Source organism: Bombina bombina, chromosome 11 (genome assembly GCF_027579735.1).
Source record: "Bombina bombina isolate aBomBom1 chromosome 11, aBomBom1.pri, whole genome shotgun sequence".
In the NCBI taxonomy this organism is placed as follows: Eukaryota; Metazoa; Chordata; class Amphibia; order Anura; family Bombinatoridae; genus Bombina; species Bombina bombina.
In genome coordinates, this window is record NC_069509.1 from 109,910,729 (window position 1) to 109,934,702 (window position 23,974).

General features: G+C 35.9%; 1 protein-coding gene across 1 annotated transcript in view; it reads left to right on the forward strand.

Annotated features, from left to right (window-relative positions):
• PDGFA (platelet derived growth factor subunit A) overlaps positions 1–22,928 on the forward strand; it is a 61,669-nt gene extending 38,741 nt beyond the window's left edge. Inside the window, exons 5-6 of the mRNA XM_053694919.1 lie at positions 8,572–8,695; positions 19,059–22,928. Of these exons, the coding sequence (XP_053550894.1) occupies positions 8,572–8,695; positions 19,059–19,069 (135 nt within the window). The 3' untranslated portion in view covers positions 19,070–22,928. The remainder of the gene's footprint in view (positions 1–8,571; positions 8,696–19,058) is intronic.
• The last annotated feature ends 1,046 nt before the right edge of the window (positions 22,929–23,974 follow it).

Genomic DNA, 23,974 nt, shown 5'->3' on the forward strand with positions numbered 1-23,974 from the left:
GCAATCATGACGTGGCCTCTGGGCTCTGGGGTGCACGCCATGATTGGAGGAAGCTGGTTTCGTCATTGGTGATGTAAGTACAGAGGAGCTGCAGGCAGGGGATCGTTGATCCGGCTTTGCTGAAGAGAAAGGTAAGTATTTGTAAAAATTTAAACTTTTATGAATGAAAGTGCCCCTGTTTTTAATAGTGTTTTTAAAAATCGGGCACTAATTCATGAACGTTTACATTCACTTTAAAGGGATTGGAAAGTCAAGCTTAAACTTATGTGATTCAGATAGAGGTTGTAATTTTAAGACACTTTAAATTCACTTCCATTTTCAAATGAGCTTTGTTCTCTTGGTATCCCTTGTTTAACCCCTTAAGGACCAGCCACGTACCCTGTATGTCGCTGGCCTTTTTTTGGGACTTGATTGTTTTATAGCACGGTCTTGCCACCAGTGTTAAGACTGCTCTATTCCACAAAGCCTTCTGGAGGGAGGGCATTAATAGCGTGTTCTTGCTAAACTTGTGCTATTATGTCCTGAAAAAACCCTTAACGACCAGTGACATACAGGGTACATTGTGGTCATTAAGGGGTTAAAAAGAATACGCACATCTCTTACACCAGTGGGAGCTATTGATGATTGGTGCCTGCACACATTTGTCTCTTGTGATTGGCTAACTAGATGTGTTCATATAGCTGCAGTAGTGCAATGCTGTTCCTTCAGCAAAGGGTAACAAGAGAATGAAGAAAATTTGATAATAGAAGTAAATAGGAAAATTGTTTAAAACTGTATGTTCTATCCAAATCATGAAAGTAAATTTTGGGGTTTCCTGTCCCTTTAATGGGTCCATCTGTACAATATATTGTGTATAAGTTAGGACCCATGTAATAACTCCATACACCAACACACTTAGAATGAATAAAATAATCAGATCAGCACAATTACCGACACTGGTTGTGCACCAGTATTGTTATTCCTTCTCTGCTATTGTCATTTTGAGCAATTTTACGTTTTCAAGGGATTGCTCAGGAACCAATTAGGAATTGCTGCATCAGGTTCTATGCATATTTAATGATCAAATACAAAAGACCAGCAAAAAGCTTTATTTATCTTCCAGTAAAAGAATAACAAAAAAAAGAAAAAGAAGTCAGTTGCGGATTCCAAAATAACATAAAATTCACCTTTTATGGTGATCAGTTAAAACTTGGCTGAGTTGAGAGGAGGTGACTCATAATTTTGCCTTGAAGTATCTTGGAGAAAAAAAAGACACAGAAACATCCTAAATGATAACAGCTGTATATCAAAAACTCTTTTTAGACAGCTGAAGAATTGGTTTATATAAATGTACTAATTAACACAAGCTTTTGTACAAAGAATCTAATTGTATTAATATAGTGCTATGTATTGTTTACAATATAGCTTTTAAGAACTTGAAGATATTTGTTATAGAAATGATCTTTTGCACCTTAAAGTGATATGGAAGCAGAAGTCAAGTCGAGCGGGAATGCATGGGAATAGAGTTCCTGCACTATTTTTGCAGGAGGAGCTAAGTTTCCTCTGGACAGAGAACAGAAACACTTCAGTAAACACTGGTGCAGCTGGTGGGAGGAGCTGGAGCACAGTCTGGTTAAAGGGATAGTGAGATTCTCTAGTAATGGGCAGTAACACTTCCTACAATACACTGTGTGGAACACATGGTGCTTACATTTCTGTGTGGCTTGCTCTGGGTTTATTTAGCTCCCTTCAGCAGAAATAGGACTACTGCACCTTAAGTGAATAAGACTCTGTGACAGAGGAGGATTATCAGGCCCAAAGGCAACCATTCAACCCTTTAGTGGATTTAATTTGCTTTCATTAACCAAAGTGTATAGATTATATACATATAAATACAGTGTGTGTGTATATATAAAACAATATTAATTGTGAGGGGGGGGGGTGAAAGTATTTATGAGTTCCCACACTTTTTTTTGTAGGACTTGACCATTGTATGGAAGTAAGGCAAAACTTTAATTCTAGGATTTCTAGCAATTTTTTGCAGTATTCAGTCTTGTAAATGTATAAACATTCCTCTTTATTTAGTGCTGTGGCTCTCCGGTTTCTATTCATTGGCAATACCTTATTTAAAGGGGCATAATGGTTGTTAGGATGGTGGAGCTGTACAGGTGTAGGATAGAAAGTACTAGCAGCATTAGACTTTGTACACTGATATCATCACCTTGGTACCAATCTCTGAGCTTGGACACAGACTAGTAAGTATTCTCCATGCATTGTGCACGGTGGATACCTACCAAATAGCACACATTTGCATGCACCACTTAAATGATAAAATAGGACAAAACTAAAGAAGTTGTTTTAGTGTACTTTGCACCGGAAAATGTTTTGAAATCTACTTTCATGCCCCTTTAAGCTATAGCAGTGTAATGCACGCTCCTCCTAGGCTGCTTGTTCTATAAGGAGAAACTGAGGAGCCATTCAGCAAGATAAGAGCTCTTCAGCCTGTCCTTCTCCAGAGAATAAGCAGCATGAGGAGCCATTCAGCATGAGCAGAGTTCTTCAGCCAGTCCTTCTCCAGAGAATAAGCAGCATGATGAGCCATTCAGCATGAGCAGAGCTCTTCAGCCAGTCCTTCTCCAGAGAATAAGCAGCATGAGGAGCCATTCAGCATGAGCAGAGCTCTTCAACCAGTCCTTCTCCAGAGAATAAGCAGCATGAGGAGCCATTCAACATGAGCAGAGCTCTTCAGCCAGTCCTTCTCCAGAGAATAAGCAGCATGAGGATCCATTCAGCATGAGCAGAGCTCTTCAGCCAGTCCTTCTCCAGAGAATAAGCAGCATGAGGAGCCATTCAGCATGAGCAGAGCTCTTCAGCCAGTCCTTCTCCAGAGAATAAGCAGCATGAGGAGCCATCCAGCATGAGCAGAGCTCTTCAGCCAGTCCTTCTCCAGAGAATAAGCAGCATGAGGAGCCATTCAGCATGAGCAGAGCTCTTCAACCAGTCCTTCTCCAGAGAATAAGCAGCATGAGGAGCCATTCAACATGAGCAGAGCTCTTCAGCCAGTCCTTCTCCAGAGAATAAGCAGCATGAGGATCTATTCAGCATGAGCAGAGCTCTTCAGCCAGTCCTTCTCCAGAGAATAAGCAGCATGAGGATCTATTCAGCATGAGCAGAGCTTTTCAGCCAGTCCTTCTCCAGAGAATAAGCAGCATGAGGAGCCATTCAGCATGAGCAGAGCTCTTCAGCCAGTCCTTCTCCAGAGAATAAGCAGCATGAGGAGCCATTCAGCATGAGCAGAGCTCTTCAGCCAGTCCTTCTCCAGAAAATAAGCAGCATGAGGATCCATTCAGCATGAGCAGAGCTCTTCAGCCAGTCCTTCTCCAGAGAATAAGCAGCATGAGGAGCCATTCAGCATGAGCAGAGCTCTTCAGCCAGTCCTTCTCCAGAGAATAAGCAGCATGAGGAGCCATTCAGCATGAGCAGAGCTCTTCAGCCAGTCCTTCTCCAGAGAATAAGCAGCATGAGGAGCCATTCAGCATGAGCAGAGCTCTTCAGCCAGTCCTTCTCCAGAGAATAAGCAGCATGAGGAGCCATTCAGCATGAGCAGAGCTCTTCAGCCAGTCCTTCTCCAGAGAATAAGCAGCATGAGGAGCCATTCAGCATGAGCAGAGCTCTTCAGCCAGTCCTTCTCCAGAGAATAAGCAGCATGAGGAGCACATTCACAGCTCATTATCTGATAGAAAAGGAACTGGAATAGCAATAAGTTGATGTGGATTTTTTGAGTTCACACAAAATGTTAACACTGACTGCAGATTCTAGTATGGCAGTGAGTCAATAGTATTTAGTGCATTGCTTCCTGCACCTTTAAAGGGCATTTGAGTATTTTTTTGATATATATATTTAAAAGTTATTTTTTTTTTAGCAAAATATGTTTTGTTTTTATGTTTAGAGATGTACCCCTACAAAACCTCTTGAGTATGTTTGTCTTATCCCCCTTATTATGGCCGATTATGGACAGATATAAATGATCACCTGCACGTATCAAGGGGTCGAATTATGAAGCTGTAGCGGACAGGGGCGCACATACCCACCCCTGTCAGCCACAGCTCGCCTGAATCGACGGGCTGAATTCGGCAGCTGGAATTCAGCATTGCACATGAACACTATTTTGCGCTCTCGTACAATCCCGCCCCCTGCCTGCGCACAGCCAATTACGCGTGGGCAGGAGCTGTCAATCTCTCTGGTCGGACGAGATCGGGGAGTTAGAAATGTGCCACCTAAGAGGTGGCGAAAGGGTAGGGAAGCAGCGGTCTGATGACTGCTGCTTATTAATTACGGAGTGCAGGTTACCTGCAGTCGTAGGCAGACAAAGCCTGCCAAAGAGGTTGATAAATCAACCCCCAAGCATTCAATGTGCAGAATGTTGCAAGGTCGGTGTTCTTAATCCTGCATGATTACAATCCATATTTAAAGGGACATTGTAGTGCAAGAATGATATGTCATTTAGCATTAGTAATCCTGCACATAGTTAAAGTCTTTCTAGAGAGCCACAGAGAACTGCTGGCCCCAGACAGACGTGGACGGTGAGCTGTGTGACTGCCACTGCTGATTGGCTAACTGGTCATGTCTGCTCAGCACCAACAGCTGTCTACGGCTACTGTGTAGGAATTTAACTGTGTTTACACCTTTGCGGGGGTTAAACACTGAGACCTGCGGGGTCAGTAGTGCTAAAATGACATGATCTAACGATTTAAAGCTTATAATTTTTGAACTTCATTATCCCTTTAAATGGGGAAAAACAATAGTAAAAATAAATACCATAATTATCATGCTGCAAAGTTTTCTTTCTTAAATAATGCATTTATATATTATGGGGATTTACATTTCAAATTTAATATATCTTTATGCTTTCTGTTTTACAGACGAAAAAAAGGGAATTTCCAAGACATCTTTATTGTTCATAGTTTTAAAGCCAAAAACTTAGCTGGATAATTACAGAACTGTTGGAGAGTCTGTCTGTATCTGAAGTTATCAGTCTTAATCACTATTTGATCTTCTAAAATACTCCAGATTATCTGCTCTTTCATGCTGGATGAGTCAAATTTAACCAATGTCTTGAAAAGCATTAGGCAAGGGAGCTGACTATAAAAGCAACTTAAACATATTACTTCGACCTAAAGTTGACCTTCTAGCAAAGCATTCTTACTTGTCACAGACAGCTCTGACTTGTTCAATGGAAATCTGACAGCTTTGGAAAATGTCTTTAAATTGGCTTTTTTTTGCTACTGTGTCAGACTATAGTACTTTTGTTTGCAGGGCTAACGAAAACAGACTGCGTGTCCTGTTGACAAAATGGGCAGTGATTGGAAGTATAACACTGAGATACTTCCATTGGGACTTGTGTGAAAAAAAATCTGTAAAGCAAAAGTTTTTATCCAGTCCTCTCTATTCTGTGGGCTTATTTAACGTTAGAAAATGTTAGATCATATTTGGCATTTTTAATAGAGAAAATTATTTTTTAGTTTTATCCAGTTTTGTACTGGGCACTGCAGTATTTTAAAGGGACAGTCTAGTCCAAAATAAACTTTCAGAATTCAGATAGGGCATGTAATTTTAAACAATTTTCCAATTTACTTTCATCACCAATTTTGCTTTGTTCTCTTGGTATTCTTAGTTGAAAGCTTAACCTAGGAGGTTCATGTGCTAATTTCTTAGACCTTAAAGGCCGCCTCTTAAGAATGCATTTTAACAGGTTTTTCACCACTAGAGGGTGTTAGTTCATGTGTTTCATATAGATAACACTGTGCTCATGCACGTGAAGTTACCTGGGAGCCATCACTGATTGGCTAAACTGCAAGTCTGTCAAAAGAACTGAAATAAAGGGGCAGTTTGCAGAGGTTTAGGTACAAGATAATCACAGAGGAAAAAAATATATAAATATAACTGTGTTGGTTATGCAAAACTGGGGAATGGGTAATAAAGGGATTATCTATCTTTTAAAACAATAACAATTCTGGTGTAGACTGTCCCTTTAACTGGCTGTCCAGTAAGAGTTGTTCAAATAAGATAGACAATTAAATTTTACACGGAGTGGCAGCTCCGTTTTTAAATATCATTGATGCATTGATCTTTTATACATACTGGAGTGTTATATCAATTCACAAAAGGTGGAGAGAAAGAGGATATAATTGCTATGTATTACTTGTAACCAGTGAGGCTTTAAAGTATAATCTTAGGAGGGGTATATATATACACACACACATATATAATATATATATATATATATATATATTATGTTGGCAGAAACGTTTACTTTTTTAATTTTGTTTTGAATTTGATATGACTGGTATAGTTTGTACAAATTATCAGAGTGTGTTGGCAAAGGAAGATGTAAATATTACCCTACAGCAAACATAAAGGAAGGAAAAACAATTACTCAGGTGCATTAAACAGTTTTTTTTTCATTCTGCCAGTATTAATGTTATCATAGGATGATGTCAGTAACAAGACTTATGGTTTTATCAGTGGAATTAAATATTAGGTTAAAGGGACAGTCTAGTCAAAATTAAACTTTCATTATTCAGATAGGACATGTAATTTTAATCATTTTTTTCAATTTACTTTTATAATCAAATTTGCTTTTTTCTCTTGGTATTCTTAGTTGAAACTAAACCTAGGTAGGCTCATATTCTAATTTCTAAGCCCTTGAGGGCTGCCTCTTATCACATGCTTTTTATATTGCTTTTTTCAGCAAGAGACTTGATAGTTCTTGTGGGCCATATAGATAACACTGTATTCAGGCACAGAAACAACACAATGCTAAATGCAAGTCAATAGATAATAAACAGTCACAGTCATGTGATCAGGGCACTGTCAGAAGGTTCTTAGATACAAGGTAATCACAGAGGTAAAAAGTATATTAATATAACAGTGTTGGTTATGCAAAATTGGGGAATGGGTAATAAAGGGATTATCTATCTTTTAAAACAATAAAAATTCTATTGTAGACTGTCCCTTTAAATGAGTTTGCTTTCTGCTCGTTAGTGAAGTATACTATATTATAGGGATGAATAGGGATCTGTTTGGGGTGTGTGTTTTTTGTGGTAGAATTATATGGTATATTAAAGTCTGTTTCATTGTAGTAACTAAGCAGTGACTTATACTTAATTTTTTTAACTTCATGTCTGCAGTGTCCTTTACTTCCTGTCCCCCTCAAGGAGGAGGTAGCCACAACAGGAAGGCAAAGATATAGTGTTTCTTTTAAAGCGTTACTGTGTGGAATATAACAGTGTTCTGCACTTCCATTTATAACAGCAACTGAAAAGCTCACAATTTCAGAATTAAATTACAGGAAAAGGGGACAAAATAAATAATGAAAGTATATTGCAGACTTTGTTTTAATATGCAGTTTATAATTTAATATTACCATCTCAAAGTGTTTAATGTCCCTTTAACATGCTGTGTGTTATAAATAAAGTTTTACATGATCAAATAATATCATAACAAGCTTATGCAGCATTTTAAAGTGCTGAACGTCTTGTCAAAGAAGTATACTGCATTATCAAAATGAACATTTATCAAAATATAACTTAATACTGATTTATTTATTTAAAAACGTGAAAGTCAGTTTATCCTGGTGTTGGGTGTGTTCTTCAAATTACGTACATTTTATGAATTTATGTTCCCTTTTCTGTTCCCAATGAAACACATTATTTAGCTTGCTACTGTGCTTACAAAATAAAGATAAACTCCTAATAATAAAAGTCCAACGAGGAGAGGCAAACACAAACAAACAACAGGATTTTATGTTGTCATTTTTTTTATTAAATACATTTCCACTCAGTATTTCTTTTTTAAATACATACATATTTTAAATCTTGTCTATAAGGAAAAATACAAGAATAAGAACAAGCACCAGTATAACATTCAGAAATGTTTCTGTTTCATTTAATATTTATACAATCTGCTTACAATTGTTACACAAATGGTAAACTACATGATTATGAACCTTTATATATAAGAATAATTTTGCAATGAAAACTGCAGCTTTGTTTTGTCAAATGAGTATATTGTTTTATGTTTATTCTTTTAACTGATTTCCCTGTCCCCTAGAACAAAGGAACCCTTGCTAACCAATCACAAACTAATATTCAGATATAGCATAAACTCTGTCTGCACGTGTGCAGACCAGTGTAGGCTGCCCCTTTGTATTCCCGTAAAGAAGTTTAGCACTGATTCAACTTAGTTACTATTGCAAAGAATGATTCTCCTATCATGACTGTTGATGCGAAACTGATAATCTACCTTTTAAAAGCATGTGACACCATAGAAGCTTAGGAAGGGAGGGAAAAGTAAACAAAAGCTCACACAAATTGCCTAAAAGTTTTAACCCAAGCCTCCCTGGAAGAAAGTGAAACAAGCACAATTTTTACAGCAAAAGACTTCAAAATAAATATTGAATGTATATTGTAATAATGTTTCACTTGCGATAATAAAACATTTTATGCGTTGTTGAAATGTCAAGTTTAATGGTCCTTTAAATCAATTATAGTTGTGCAAAATATAAATATATGCATTTTTTCACAATTGCAGGTGGCAAAAGTAGAATACGTAAGAAAAAAACCCAAATTAAAAGAAGTCCTTGTGAGGTTAGAGGAGCATATGGAATGTACTTGTACAGCAAATTCTAATTCAGATTATCGAGAAGAAGAAGCTGGTAAGTGTGCGTTTTTTTTTTCTTCTCTTAAATCAGGGCTTGGCAACTCCTGGTAACTAGAAAGCCGTGGCCCTTAGAATTTGTATTATATATATATACATTTATATTAATGCTTTGTGGATATTTGTATACGTATATATACATAGATTATATATATATATGTATATATAATTTATGTATGTATATATTTTATGTATATAAACATATATTTTTATTTATATATACATTTATATACTTGGACAACTAAAGCTAAACTTGTACCTGAATAATGAATTTGTGATGGTATTTGCTTCAGCATTCTGGTCACTGACAGGGCATAGAGCTACTTCAGAGGGCTAGGTTGGTATGGAGATACGAGCAACCAAAGACAGCTATTTATTATTGTACTTCCAGAGAGAAACATGCTCTTTCATTGTGGACTTTTATGCCTCTTTAAGTCCTACATTTAGTAAGTTGGCAGGTGAAGAGTATGGGACTTGAATTACCTAACATTGGCTCAAAAGTTGTCAGGATTGTACAAGCTTTCAGTTGCAAGTTTTTCAAATGAGTTAGGCTAACTCGCAGTCTGTGCTTACTTGTACCACTGTGAGTAGACACCATAGTCCATAATCTTATTATGCTAAATATTTATTCTCTTTTGTTATCAAAGACATTAAATATCTAGTGAGGGAGGGAAATGTAAACAAAAGCTCACATAAATTGCCTAAAAGTATTAACCCAAGCCTCCCTGGGAGAAAGTGAAACAAGCACAATTTTTACAGCAAAAGACTGCAAAATAAATATTGAATGTATATTGTAATAATGTTTCACTTGCAATAATAAAAGATTGTATGCGTTGATGAATTGTCAAGTTTAATGGTCCTTTAAATAAATTATAGTTGTGCAAAATACAAGGACTGTGTTATCCTTCTTAAAAATGCTTGTTTGTCCAAACTTTGCTTATAATAATTTGTAAATGGATTCTTAAAGGGAATTAAACACTTAATAAATAATTGCTTAAATGATGTATGCGGAGCAAATATTATCCTAAGAATAACTTGTACATGTATTTTTAACCTATATTAGTTGTTTAAATATTGAAAAAAATAAGCAGAGGGCATACAGCCATATTGTAACTTAGGTGACCTTTTCTGCTGAGGCCAATTAGGAATGGTTATAAATGGCTTATTAGAGTGTGCAACTAATGACTGGCTGGAATATATCTGTGTCTGCACTTCCATGTTTAACATGAATTGGAAAATATTCCGAATTAAATTACAGGGAATGAGAACAAAATACATAATGAAAGTATATTGCAAAATTCTTTCACTACATGTAATTAAAGCATTTATATTAATATATTGAGGTGTTTAATGTTCCTTTATTCTTTCATGAATGACAGTTTTATGAAAATTTCAAAATGTATCTAGTGAACTATGTAGCTTCCAGTTTTATTTGTTCTGCCCCTAATTGGAAGTCCCATGAGCTAGTTCTTTAGGCTTTGTAGCAAATGATAAAATACACATATTGCTTGATGTATTTTGTTTTGCACGTTGTGTAGAATAGCAATGTATTTTCCTAGAATTGGACTTGACCAAAAATTTGACTTATGGCTCCTAACTTTTTTTTATTATTCTGTCAATGTACAAATATAATTGCCTGACTCATAAATAAATTGTTTGGCTGGTTATTCAAAGTTTTTGTTTGCCTCTGTATTTCGAATACATTTCTCAACGTGCTTTCTAGAAAATGTATTGAATGATCAGTGTATTGTATTGCACAACAATTGAAAAAGAGAAGCCAAACAATATTTCTCATTATTTTAAAAAATATGATTATAAGGTGAAATTTATAAACAATGATATAATAGAATTTAATTTAAGGATTGTTTACAGTTTTATGCATTTTATTTTGTAAATGTACCTAGGGGCTAGGAAATAATGCATTCATTTAAATGTATCAATTAATTCAGTGAAGTTGTGTTTTTTAAGTGCCTGTGTTCTGTAATATTTCCCTACCTTGTTACATTGTCCTACTTACGTAACACGTACGGCCAAGGCTACATCTAGATACGGAACTTTCATATCCGCCATATTTGTTTCAAAAGGAGGCTGATGTTAAAATAGTTATTGTATTCCGTATACTTTTCCTAACACCTTATATTTTGCTGTTTTGAGTGCAGATCTCGCTCAAACATAAATAATTAAAACACAAACACAAAATATTTGTATGGTATTAGCTTGTGATGATAGCGTTCATTTTATAAATGTATTTTTCAGGCTATGTAACAAAAATTAATGGAAACCTATCTGTACCCTGAACAAAATACATTTATAAAATGAATGCTATCATCACAAGCTAATAACATACATGATATTTGTTGATTATGTTTTAATCTTTTATGTTTAAGAGAGATCTGCACTCAAAACAGCCAAATATCACCATCCAATCAATATTTTGACATAAGCCTCCGTTTCAAACAAAAATGGCGGATATGAAAGTGCACTATCTGGCCGTACGCGTTATGTAGCTAGTAAAACGTAACACAGTAGGCAAATATAACAGAAGACCTGCCCCAATTTTGCATTTAAAAAAAATCAAATTAAAGGGACATGCTAAAATTGGAATCCACATGCATTTCAGTTTTGAATAAAAGCATTTTTGTAATACACATGTTTTAGCAAAAATGCTTCTCATGAAAACTATAGCTGTTTTAAAAGTGTATTAAGGTATGCACCGTGCACCAACATTTTAAATATAGCCCTTGCTCAGAGATCCTAAGGTGCAGTGCTTTCACCATCTGGTAATGGCGCAATTTGTTTATTGCTGACTTGATACAAGCCCTACTGGTGCTCTGAGCAGCTGCAGTATTTAAAATGAAGGAGCACTGAGAATATCTAGCTATGCTTCACATGCACGTGCAGGGAAAAGTTTTAACACTAAAACACTGATACTTTTACTAGAAACATTTTTTCCAATACATGTACAGGTATTCCCCGCTCATACAGCAGGTTAGGGACCGGAGCGTATATTGCAAATATGTTTCTATTCAAAGATGTATGTGCATTTAAATTTTGACTGGAATGTCCCTTTAAAGCACCCCCCTTGTTGCAGGAGCTCCTAATCCTATACCCTGCACCTTCTTTTTCCCCCAAACAGTAATAGCCTGTCAGAGTATGTTACGCAAGACTTAAAGGTCAATGTAATACTCTCTGCCTATGCATCTAACATACTGACAAAAATGCACAGAGCACTTTAATGCATGCTTGAAATATGCAAGTGGCGTGCATCACATTGAACTCAGTGGTTTAGGGAATACATTTGTACATATTAACACAAACTTTATTTGAAAAAGTAAAGGAATTAGGACAAGTTCATGCAATTTGGGTTAAGTTTTAAACAAAAAAACACAGATTTTCCTGGAGATGGAAAGATGCATTAACGTTATTATGCAAAACAACGTTATAACAAACAAATAAACAGACTATGATATCTTCCTGTGAGATTACAGTCACTTCTTTACATAATGGTACCTAACTGTGATGGTGGTTGGTGGTTAGCAGCCAATTTTTTCCACATCATTGACACTGCTCCAGCCACCAAAAAAAATGCTGTAATCTTGAATATTAGGCTATACACATTATTTGCTATACGGTAAAAGACATCTTAAAAAACAAAAACTGAAGCTGCTTTTAAAAAAATATGGAGGAATTTTTAAAAATTGCTATTTTTTTTGTACTTCCCATTTATGCGCTAATCTTGTACATAGATTTGTACATCATCCTCTCTGTCAGGGTCCCTGTAAACCAAACTTAACCTGTTTTATTTCAGCAAAAAGTACCAGAAAATGTTATTGAATCAAAATACATTTCCTTAGGCATTTTCTCCAGCCGTGGCCTTTTGTTACCAGGAAGGCCTAGGGAAACAGGTAAAAAACGGAAGCGAAAAAAAATTAAACCAACTTAAAAAAAACAAAAAACAAACAGCTGGAAAATATTTTACTCGCCAGGTAGGAAAATTATGCTGAAAATAACAGCACCAAGCAATGAGAAAAAGTTTTAATCAGCTGCGTATCACATGAGCAAAATCACTTATTTCAATCTTGACACGTTGTTACCTGAAGGCTGCAACAGATTAGATATGATTGGCTTTGATAATTTTTACTCGCTGGTATTTTTCCTTTAAGCTATACCTCACTGTAAGCACATTGCATTCCTTGGCTTTTTGCTTTTCTTACTTTCCTATTACAACTTGTGCTTTTTAAGCTTGTCTGATTTAAACTGTCTCCTACACCCCTTTATAATGTTATTTTGGCTTATTTTGGGAGATTTGCAATGCATGGGTTAATCACGTTTAATTACATTTTTTGTTACAGGATCATAGATGGACATGGGGCAAGATTTTAAATGTTTTTTAAACTTATTCGGTCCACAAAATTGTTGTTTCTATAAATATTTTTGTTTCAATTCATTCTCATCATTTACATTGGATCAAAACAGCTTAACAACCTGTCTTAATTTAAAGGGACATCATACCCATATGTTAAATCATTTAAAAGTGATGCTGTATAACTGTAAAAAGCAGATAATAAAATATGAGCTGAACATCTCTGTGTTAAAAAAGAAAATATTTTACCTTACAATAGTAAGTGTTTTGTCAGCAGTTTTCATCCTTTTAGCTACTGTCAGCTGTATGTTGAAAATAAAAATCAGCAGCCAATCAGTTTCATCCATCAGTGCTGATGTCACACCTTTGCTTTACTGTGGTCTCATGAGATTTCACTCATTTCATTTCAAATCTCGCGAGATCTCATAATAAACTTCCTTAAACTGAGGAGGGAAATGACACAAATGTGTTGCAAATGCCAGATGCACTCTCCCTTGCAAATCCCAGGGCTAGCATCCTGATTGGCTGCTTAAAGTCCCTTTACAATGGGATGTGGCTACTGAGGAAATTTTGAGTTGAAATATCTTTTTTTTAAATAGAGATGTTAAGGTGATAGTTTCTAGTCAGATTGCTGCATCACTTTCAAGTGTTTTAACATTTGGGTATCACGTCCCTTTAATTAAAAAACGAAAAATATCAATAGACTGTTTACCTAAACGTGAGCTGCAGTAATTGATTTAACTTGTTTAGAGATAGCTTGGCTTTATAAACAAACTATAGTAATTAAAAACAATTATTAAACAACAATTAAAATTGGTTGATTTCCTGATTTCACATCATATTTAAGGGATAGTAAAGTCAACATTAAATTTAAACATATACATAGTTATAAACACTGCTTTAAATAGAAAGCTAAAGACACATGAATGCTCCTAAGCTCCTATCAGCTTTACTTTTCAACAATGGATACCAAATGAACAAAGCAAATTTGGTAATAGAAATCCATTGGAAAGTTGTTATCTATGAGTGGACTAGTTACTTTTTCTCTCACGTTAAGTAACTTTTTTCTAATTGACCCTTGATATTGTGGCTCACAAGTGTGGGCTGTTATTGAAAAAACATTTACTGATGCAACATATGAGAACAAGACAAACATTTCAGTTTTAATAATAATAATAATAATGAGTACCACAACATTTCTGTCTCAGTGCATTCTAATATAGTAGAAAAAACATGTGGTGTTCTTCTGGACTGTTCTTCAGTAGCTTGGCGCGTTCTTTGCACATATGTTTGGTGCACATTTTCTGTCATGCCACAAACTTATTGCTAAGCAACCATCTTGGTTGATGCTGTGGGGCTGTTGCCACAGTTTTGCCATGTTTAGGGGGGTTATGACTCTACAGTCATAACCCGCCAAACATAGCAACACTGCACAGAATTCCCCTTAAACATGCTGCCGCCATGGCAATGGTGCTTCAAAGTCAAACAGCCAGTTTGCCCGGTAACAAGCCCATTGTGTGACACATGGGCAGATACAGCAAATGCTGAAAAAATAGCTATAGGTGAATATTTTAACCCTTTGAGCGCTAATGACGGCTCTGAGTCGTCACAGAGTTTCCCACTCTGGTGCTAATGACAGAGCCGTCGCTAGCACTCTCCCACCTTGAGGGAGATCTGGGGGCTCCCACCCTTTCCTACCCCGGTGATCGTGCCTGTAGAGTGACAGGCATTGCCAGGGCTTCCCGTTTTGCATGGTGACGTCACGCATAATAACGTGATGATGTCACCGCGCAACTTTATTTATACTTAACAATGTTAAGTATAGGAGCAGGGGGCATGCTGCTTAGAAGCCTATATCTCAGGCATCTATACAGCTGCAGACCCCCAAGACCCACCATTGGAAAGGTAATTGTCTAACCTTTCCAACAGTGTAAGTCTTGGGGGTTTGAAAAAAAAAAAAAAAGTTAAAAAAAATTTGTTCAAAAAAAAAAAAAAAACTTAAAAAATCTTAGCTCCCAGGTGGGAAAGTGCTTAGCACTCAAAGGGTTAAGGGAAATGAAGCAAGCCTGGCATATAGCATACAGCTATCCTAAGGGTTAATATTCCAATGTGAAGTGTAGGGTTAAGTAAATTGCCTCTCTATTTCTATATGTTTCAGTGATTCTGAAATCAAATATGGACACAAGGCCAACACATTATTTTTCACCTTCTTGTGACTGTAGGGAACTGAGCAGGCACGGCTCTTTATAAATGATTAAAGAGAAGTTATGTCAACATTTCAGCTGACAGAGAACACATATACAAACACTTTAGAATCAATGAACAATACATCTGCCATGCTTTGTGCTTTGCCATTGGTCGATCTTTCATGCATTGTGTTCCTTTAGCGGAAGTGGAACTCATATAGCGTAAAATAATCCAGCTTTCTGCAATAGAGAGCTTTTGTTAATAAACGATCAAATATTTATTCAACTTCAAAAAAGTGGGGAAAGAGAATGCTTCCTATGGTGGTTCACAGTGAGGTTTTGCATGACATGATACAATAATGAAAAAATAAAAAAAAGTTAAATAGTTAAATCCTTGGCTCAGAGCCGTCGCTAGCACTCACCCACCTTTAGAGCAATCTGGGGGCTCCCACCGACTCCCACCCCAGCGATTGGGCCTGTATAGGGTCAGGCATCGCCGGGGCTTCCCGTTACGTGCGGTGACGTCACGCGCAATAACGTGATGAAGTCACCGCACAACTTTATTTAAAATTTACAATACAAAATATAGGGAAAGGGGGCATGCTGCTTTGAAGTCTGTATGTCAGGCATCTAAGCATCTACAGACCAGCAAGACACATCGTTGGAAAGGTAATCGCCCAACCTTTCCAACCCAACAGTTTAAGTATTGGGGATCTGGGTGAAAAAAAAGTCAAAAAATATTTTTTTTTTTAATAGTAAAAAACGGGCTTAGCACTCAAAGGGTTAATCTTGATGTTTATGAAGCTAAATATGGATTTCAATTTCTATATGGAGAACAGAGAAAGATGCATGGGCCAAAGAAATGTGTTTTGAGTTAGCAAATCAGTCTTACAACTGTGTGATCATGCACAAAACAAAAAATAATCTGTATAAAATGTTGACATCGCTACTTCCCAGCCATTGAGTTACAATTAGCAATGATGAGCACCACTTGCAAAACTTTGGGTTCAAGCATGCAGATCTAAACACATATTCATTGGGCATCGTCTAATTTTATCAAAGCTTTTAAGGTAGGGGCAGTATCCGGATCAAGATTAAAGGGACATGAAACCCAAATGTTTTCTTTTATGATTCAGATAGAGATTACAATTTAAAAAAGTTTCCAATTTACTTCTATTATCAAATTTGCGTCATTCTCATGTTATTCTTTGTTGAAGAGCTATCTAGATAGGAAGTGTGCACATGCCTGGAACGCTACATTACAGGAAATAGTACTGCCATCTAGTGCTAATGTTTAACAAATCTGATAATAGAAGAATATTAGAAAGTTGTTTAAAATTGTATGCTCTATCACACTGGTTTTCAAACTTGTCTTCAGGCATCCCTAACAGGCCAGATTTTCAGGATTACCTTGGGTGAGAGCAGATAAAATAACTGCTGATTAATTCACCTGTGCTCCAGTTAAGGTGTCCTCTTGTACAATCCCACTCCCTGTTGTCCAATTGGTTCTCAATCACTCCAAACGAACGAGTTCAGGGTAGGACAAGAAGCGGGAACTGCTTCTTAAATTTGTGCTTCTTAAATTTGTGGTTGCAGGTTCGCTCACAAAAGCCTGCACCACAATCTTTTATACATTTTCACACTAAAATTACACGCTGTATGTGAATTTTGACATTTGAGCACTTTAAATATGGCCAATTAGAACTAGCGGTAAATGCCCACTGCTCTGAGCAAATCACTTAAAGTGAAGGCCAATTTCGATGAATTAGTGCCCGTTTTTTAATAATCCTAGTAAAAAAAAGGGCACTTTAATTCATCAAAATTGACATTTCACTAGTTTTCTTCTAAAACTTACCTTTTAATCTTGACAGTCGCTCCAGCGATTCCCCGGCCGTCGGAAGCCTCTTCTTACATCAGAAATGACGAATCCGGCTTCCTCCAATAATGGCTTCCCCCCCAGGGGGATCATGGCCTGAGGGAAGCCGGATTTGTCATTTTGGACCTGCGAAGAGGGCTTGCGACGGGCGGAGGAAGAGCTGCAGCGGCTGTCAGGATTAAAAGGTAAGTTTTTGAAGAAAATGAGTGAAATGTCAATTTTGATGAATTAAAGTGCCCTTGTTTTTAATAGGATTATTAAAAACCGAGCACTAATTCATCGAAATTGACCTTCATTTCAACTGATCTTAGCAATCTTCAGAATTTTGAGGAAAAGTAAGGGTGCATAATTTGATTTTTGGCCTTTCTAGGGAGAGTTAGAGAAGCACAATGTTTACACAAAAGCTAACCTAAAATGATGTAGCCTATCAAATGAAGAGATTTAGTCCATAAAAACATAAATACCAAAGGGATTGATATTGTTATCCCTGAGTATATCAAATTATTATAGAAATTTTTTTACCGTGAGGGAGAAATGTTTCTTTTGCTATATAAACAGTTTATAGCTTGTATACGGATCTGAAATGCACGTTTACCTCTTACAAATTAGCAGACATGAGATATTTTTGTTTCATTTGAACTGTGACAAGCAATTGAGTATCAGCTATAACAAATATGTCTCACCATATTCTCTCCTCACTGCACATCACATTTTAAATACCTCTTTAAATGTGTCACATATCTTTGGGTCTTATCAAAAACTTGCCAGCATGGTAAGATGGTTTTGTTCTTTGAAACCACAACCCATGTAAAGGGGTTGAGCTTGCATGGAAATCAGATCTCCTTATATTATCACTTAATGTACACACAAATGCTTCCTTATCTTATCTCTGTTTATATACCAAATCCCAATACTCCCCGGTAGTGTAATTTCATCTGCTGGCTATATTTAAACACTAAAATTGCTATTGTTTAAAAAGTTAGATAATGCCTTTACTACCCATTCCTCAGATTTGCACAACCAACATTGTTATATTAATATACTTTTAAACCTCTACATTTCTGCCTGTTTCTAAGCCACTATAGACAGCCTCTTAATCACATGCTTTTTATTTGCTTTTTACAACAGGAGACAGCTAGTTCATGTGGGTCATATAGATAAAATTGTGCTCACGCCCATGGGTTTTGCACAACACAGCTAAAATGCAAGTCAATAGATAATAAAAAGTCAGATGATCAGGGGCTCTCAAAAGAGGCTTAGATGCAGGTAATCAGAGAGGTTAAAGGTATATTAATGTAACCATGTTGGATGTGCAAAACTGGGGAATGGGTAATAAATGGATTATCTATCTTTTTAAACAATACATTTTTTTTGAGTTGACTGTCCCTTTAAGTATAGAAACTTCCAGTATAGGTTGGGATACCACAAGCAAAATCAAGTATTTAAAATGCCAATATAAAGGTAAAGGAGCTGTTTGTAAACAATCTAATGCACTCCAGTAGGTAAAATGGATAATTGGGAACAAATTAAACATGAGAAAAATGTAGGGTACACTGTCCCACTAAGTAACCTCACAGTACTGATGAAAGCCTTTAGCTCATGCCTAATCACATAGTACATACAGAAACACATAATCTGCTATTTTAGTAATCATGTGAAATCAGGCTATAAAAAGCCACAAATACTTTAAAATTGAGAAATTAAAAGAAAAATGGATGTCTTGGTAGCTATTTATTAATGCAGCAGACCGTTTTATTACATATATTACATTTTATTACATATATATATTACATACATATACTACAAATATTATATTGTGGTGAAACTTTTGTATTTTTTGGACCGATTGAGTTAATAGTGCACCTTTTATTGTTTCAGGTTTTTTTATGGATATTGTGTATATCGTCTTATTTCTGTTTTTTGTTTTTTTTTCCAGATGTGAGGTGAAAATAAGCTAAACTGACTAATCTGGGACATGGATGTATATGCTCGGCTACATTCCTGAACCTTCTTTGTATGGTGCTTTTATAGACTTTGTTTCGTTTTTTTGTTCTCTTGTGCGAAAAGAAAAAAAAATGGTTCAAAGGACTTTCCGAGAACAAAAGGACAATGTACAATTGTTTAATGTGACATCAAAAGCAAGTATTGTAGCACTCTTACAGAGAAGAAGCTTCCCCTGTCAGTAAACTGAAGCAACAAAAAGCAAGATGGCGGATTATTGAAAAGAAGGATATGCTAAAAAAACGTACTATAAACATAACAAGTGAACAGAGGACTTATGTCAAAGCAACGGTGCTTAATATTGATGTGCCTGCTTTTGCTGATGAAGATCGATGGTCTTTGACTGACAGACCTATGGCACACAAAAAAAACAGGAATGTATCAAGTGTCTACTTAGAAGTTATAGAATCCATACATCCCTGCTCCGTGGAGTTTAAAGTCTTCACACAAACCTGGGAAGCCTTAAAAGGACATTTTATTATCACTCCATAAAGAAAATATTACTATTGGAGTAACTTTTAGATTTGGCACTACAAAAACCAGCTGCTTCGAAATAGGTCGGCAGAGCTCAAGTGGGCACGTTTTTTTCGCAGATTTGTTCGTAGTATGATTATTTATGTACATTCACTCATGCCTATTTAAAAATGTTTTTCACGTACTTTTAGTTCAGATTTTTTTGTTGAGCTAGAAAAACAGTGTATTTTTTATGGGTGTGTACATGTCTGTGTATCACAGACCCGAAACACACACCGCAAACATAGACACAGCACACACGCAAATCACAAACACACATGTAACATACCACAGACACACACAGACCATTCAGTAACCCATGTGAGAAACCACATATATACACACAGCAGAAATCCATGCAAAACACAGCACACACGCAAACCACAAACACACACATAACATACCACAGACAAACACAGACCATTCAGTAACCCATGTGAAACACCACAAACACACACACAGCAGAAATCCATGCAAAACACAGCACACACGCAAACCACAAATACACGCGTAACATACCACAGACACACACAGATCATTCAGTAACCCATGTGAAACACCACAAACACACACACAGCAGAATTCCATGCAAAACACAGCACACACACAAACCACAAATACACACGTAACATACCACAGACACACACAGACAATTCAGTAACCCATGTGAAACACCACAAGCACACACACAGCAGAAATCCATGCAATACACAAACACACACACAGCAGAAATCCATGCAAAACACAGCACACACACAAACCACAAATACACACGTAACATACAACAGACACACACAGACCATTCAGTAACCCATGTAAAACACCACAAACACACACACAGCAGAAATCCATGCAAAACACAGCACACATGCAAACCCACAAATACACACGTAACATACAACAGACACACACAGACCATTCAGTAACCCATGTGAAACACCACAAAACACAAACAGCAGAAATCCATGCACAAACCACACACACAGTATTTTTTTCATATTAGACTGTTAAAATCTTCTGTATCTTAAATTTGAAATGCATGATGGTTATAGATTCCCAGGCTGTATTATATAAATATTAGATGCATCTTCTATCCAGTGCCTCTTATGTGCTGAAACAAATGGTATATATTTATATAATGTTCTCTAGATCAGGTTTACCAGTGTTTAATAGACATACTAGTGCAAAAATATAAAACACTCTAATGCTTTAGAGCATTTTATTTTTGTACTAATGCTCAACCCTGACTGTGTTTAACACCTGCTAAGGAATTAAGCACATAGCTACAGTCTTGCGTATGTGCTGAAAAGCTGGTTCTCTTAATAGGACACAATGGTGACCCAATAAAGACAGGTAAAAGCATTTATTCTGCACAGAGTTGGATCAGCTGTACAATACAAACCATGCCTTGCACAGCTTGACATGGGTTAAATACATATGCACAGAAATGATACATTTTGTTGGTCAAGTAACTGGATATTTCTATATGTTATTTAAAAAGGTCATCCCTTCTTGGACAACATCTGATGTCAGAATCCAAAGAAGCTAAAACCATTTAAAATATTGTCAAAAATCAAACCTAGATTTAGAAGAAAAAAATAAATAATAATAAATAAACCAATATTAGCATATGCAAAATGTTTTTTTTTTTTTTTTTATTTGAAAGAGCGAATGCACTTACAATTGACTCTATTTCCTATAGTGTCTTTTTGTACTACGAACAATATTTGCAGAGAATGCCTATAGAAACCGCTATGAATATATAGTATTTCCTTTTTGTCGGGATGCAAACTAACAAACTGTATTAAAAAAGAAAAAAATAATCTAAGATATATCTAGTTTTAATTCCATCACTTTTTTGTTTCCATTGTGTTTGTATAATTTAAAATAATTATAAATAAAATGTTGTACATTAATGAATCATGGGATATCTGTGCAACGTCAAACTTGTACCAGTTGCCTACTAGTGCTAAATTTAAGTTTTTATTTGTTGTTTTTGCAAATTATTCTTTGCTCATACACAACAAACATTTTCACATGATTAGAAAGTGTGAAACGGACGTTTTATTCTTGTAACTGCGTTGTACAGTGTCACAGTAGTAAATGGAATATTTGCTACTTGTGTTTGAACAAATCTTAAATTCTTTATTTTTGGTATATAAAAAGTATGCTTATGTGTATTCAACAAAAATGTGTTCTTTTTTTGTAAAGTTGAAGTTTGTATTTTTATCTAAAAATCAACATTTTTATATAAGTAAGAAAGCCTGCTATGTTTTCTTAAACCAAAAAAATGCATTCTGTGGTCATATTTTTGTACCATCATATCCCAAACATAACAATATTTTTTAGCTGTTGTCGCAGATAAGTATTGAGCACAAGGCATCTGATATCCTATGTCTTTACTGCAGTTTTAGAACTGAAACATTAACTTTCTTTAAAAATGTTCTTGTTCCTGTAAAAGGCGAAAGGTCATTTTGATCTACTTTTGAAACATGAAACAAATTAAAGGGACACTGAACCCAATTTTTTTATTTAGATAGAGCATGAAATTTTAAGCAACTAATTTACTCCTATTATCACATTTTTTTTCATTCTCTTGGTATCTTTATTTGAAATGCAAGAATATAAGTTTAGATGCCCACCCATTTTTGGTGAACAACCTGGGTTGTTCTTGCTGATTGGTGGATAAATTCACCCACCAATAAAAAAGTGCTGTCCAGAGTACTGAACCAAAAAAATATAAAAAAATCTTAGGTGCCTTCTTTTTCAAATAAAGATAGCAAGTGAACTAAGAAAAAATGATAATAGGAGTAAATTAGAAAGTTGCTTAAAATTGCATGCCCTATCTGAATCACAAAAGAAAAAATTTGGGTTCAGTGTCCCTTTAAATGATGTCCATAAGAGGCATTAAAGGAAAGGTAAACACCTTGTAATTACAAGACATTTCTGTTGTGTTGCTATAGAATAACATATCAGCCAAGTCTTAACCTTTTTAAAACAAATGAACACTCTTTTACTGCAATTATTTTTTAAATAGCCAAACGCCACCCACTTTCTGCCTTATTTGGAAGAGCCAATCTGGGCTTTAGTCCACAGACAACAAGGCTAACCATTGTCATAATATTAGTATAAAATGCATTGTTTTGCAGTTGTTCTCTGATAAAGGCAACTAGGGACAGATTTATACATTGAGAAGTCAGAAGAGTGCATTTTAAGTTCTGAGAATTAGAAAGGGCTAAATTTTCAGAGCTAAACTACATGAAAAGAGGACAAAATAAACAATGAAAATATATTTAAGGGTTGTATTTTTATGTATAACTAAACATTTGATATAACAATTTCAAGGTGTTTACTGTGCCTTTAAAACAGAAAATCTGTTGTAGCCTTAAAGGGACACTAAACTAGTCCCACTAAATAAAATCTACATCTAAAACTTACCCTGCAGATACTGTAAGAATTATATAAGGCCAGATTATAAGTGGAGCGCTAAATATCGCTTTCATGAAAGCTATATTTGCGCTCCACTTAGTAATACCAGCACACGCTAATGGGTGCTGGTATTACAAGTTGACAGCAATGTGATTGCGCGCTTAGGCTCAAATAGGAGCCTTGTTCTCATGTCGTCAGACACGGCATGAGAATCTTGCGCAGCAAAGCAGGTAAGTAGCGCAGTGATGGCAGCAAATTGTAAATATATATGTATATGACTATATATTTACATTTTAATATGTTTATATACACATATTAACACATAAATATATATGTATGTAAGCATATACATATATATTTACTGGGAACACACAGTTCCCATAGACCGCAATGTAAAGGCACTTTTCCGTTTTTTTTTTTTCTAACACCCCACATCCGCTCCCTTTAGATCCCCAAAACTACTTTTTGCAGTTATTTTATTTAAAAAATAAAGATGCTGCTATCTTTTAATAAAGTATTTCACAATTGATTTTAGGTGAAATTTTATAAAATTAACCACTTGCAATGGCTGGTTATTTATTGTGCACCCACACAAGGGCAAATTTGCCTGTTTGCGGGCGTGCAATAAATTAGTGCTCCACTTGTAATCTAGCCCATAATGTTTAAAAAAATTAAACTCTGCTTTACATTCTCTCACCTTACTCATTCCTTTCCCCATTCATCCTACGCTGCTTCCTCTTTTCATGAAGCAAAACGCTACAGCCAATGAGAAGTTTAATGCTAGCTAGAGCTTTTATAGAGAGTAAAGGTGCGATCATAGCGCCTCAGCATTGCAAGACCCGACACTTGAGCAGTGAGAGAGACGGAGAAGCCAGTATCAGTGTTAGCCTTTGCTCTATAGAAGCTAGC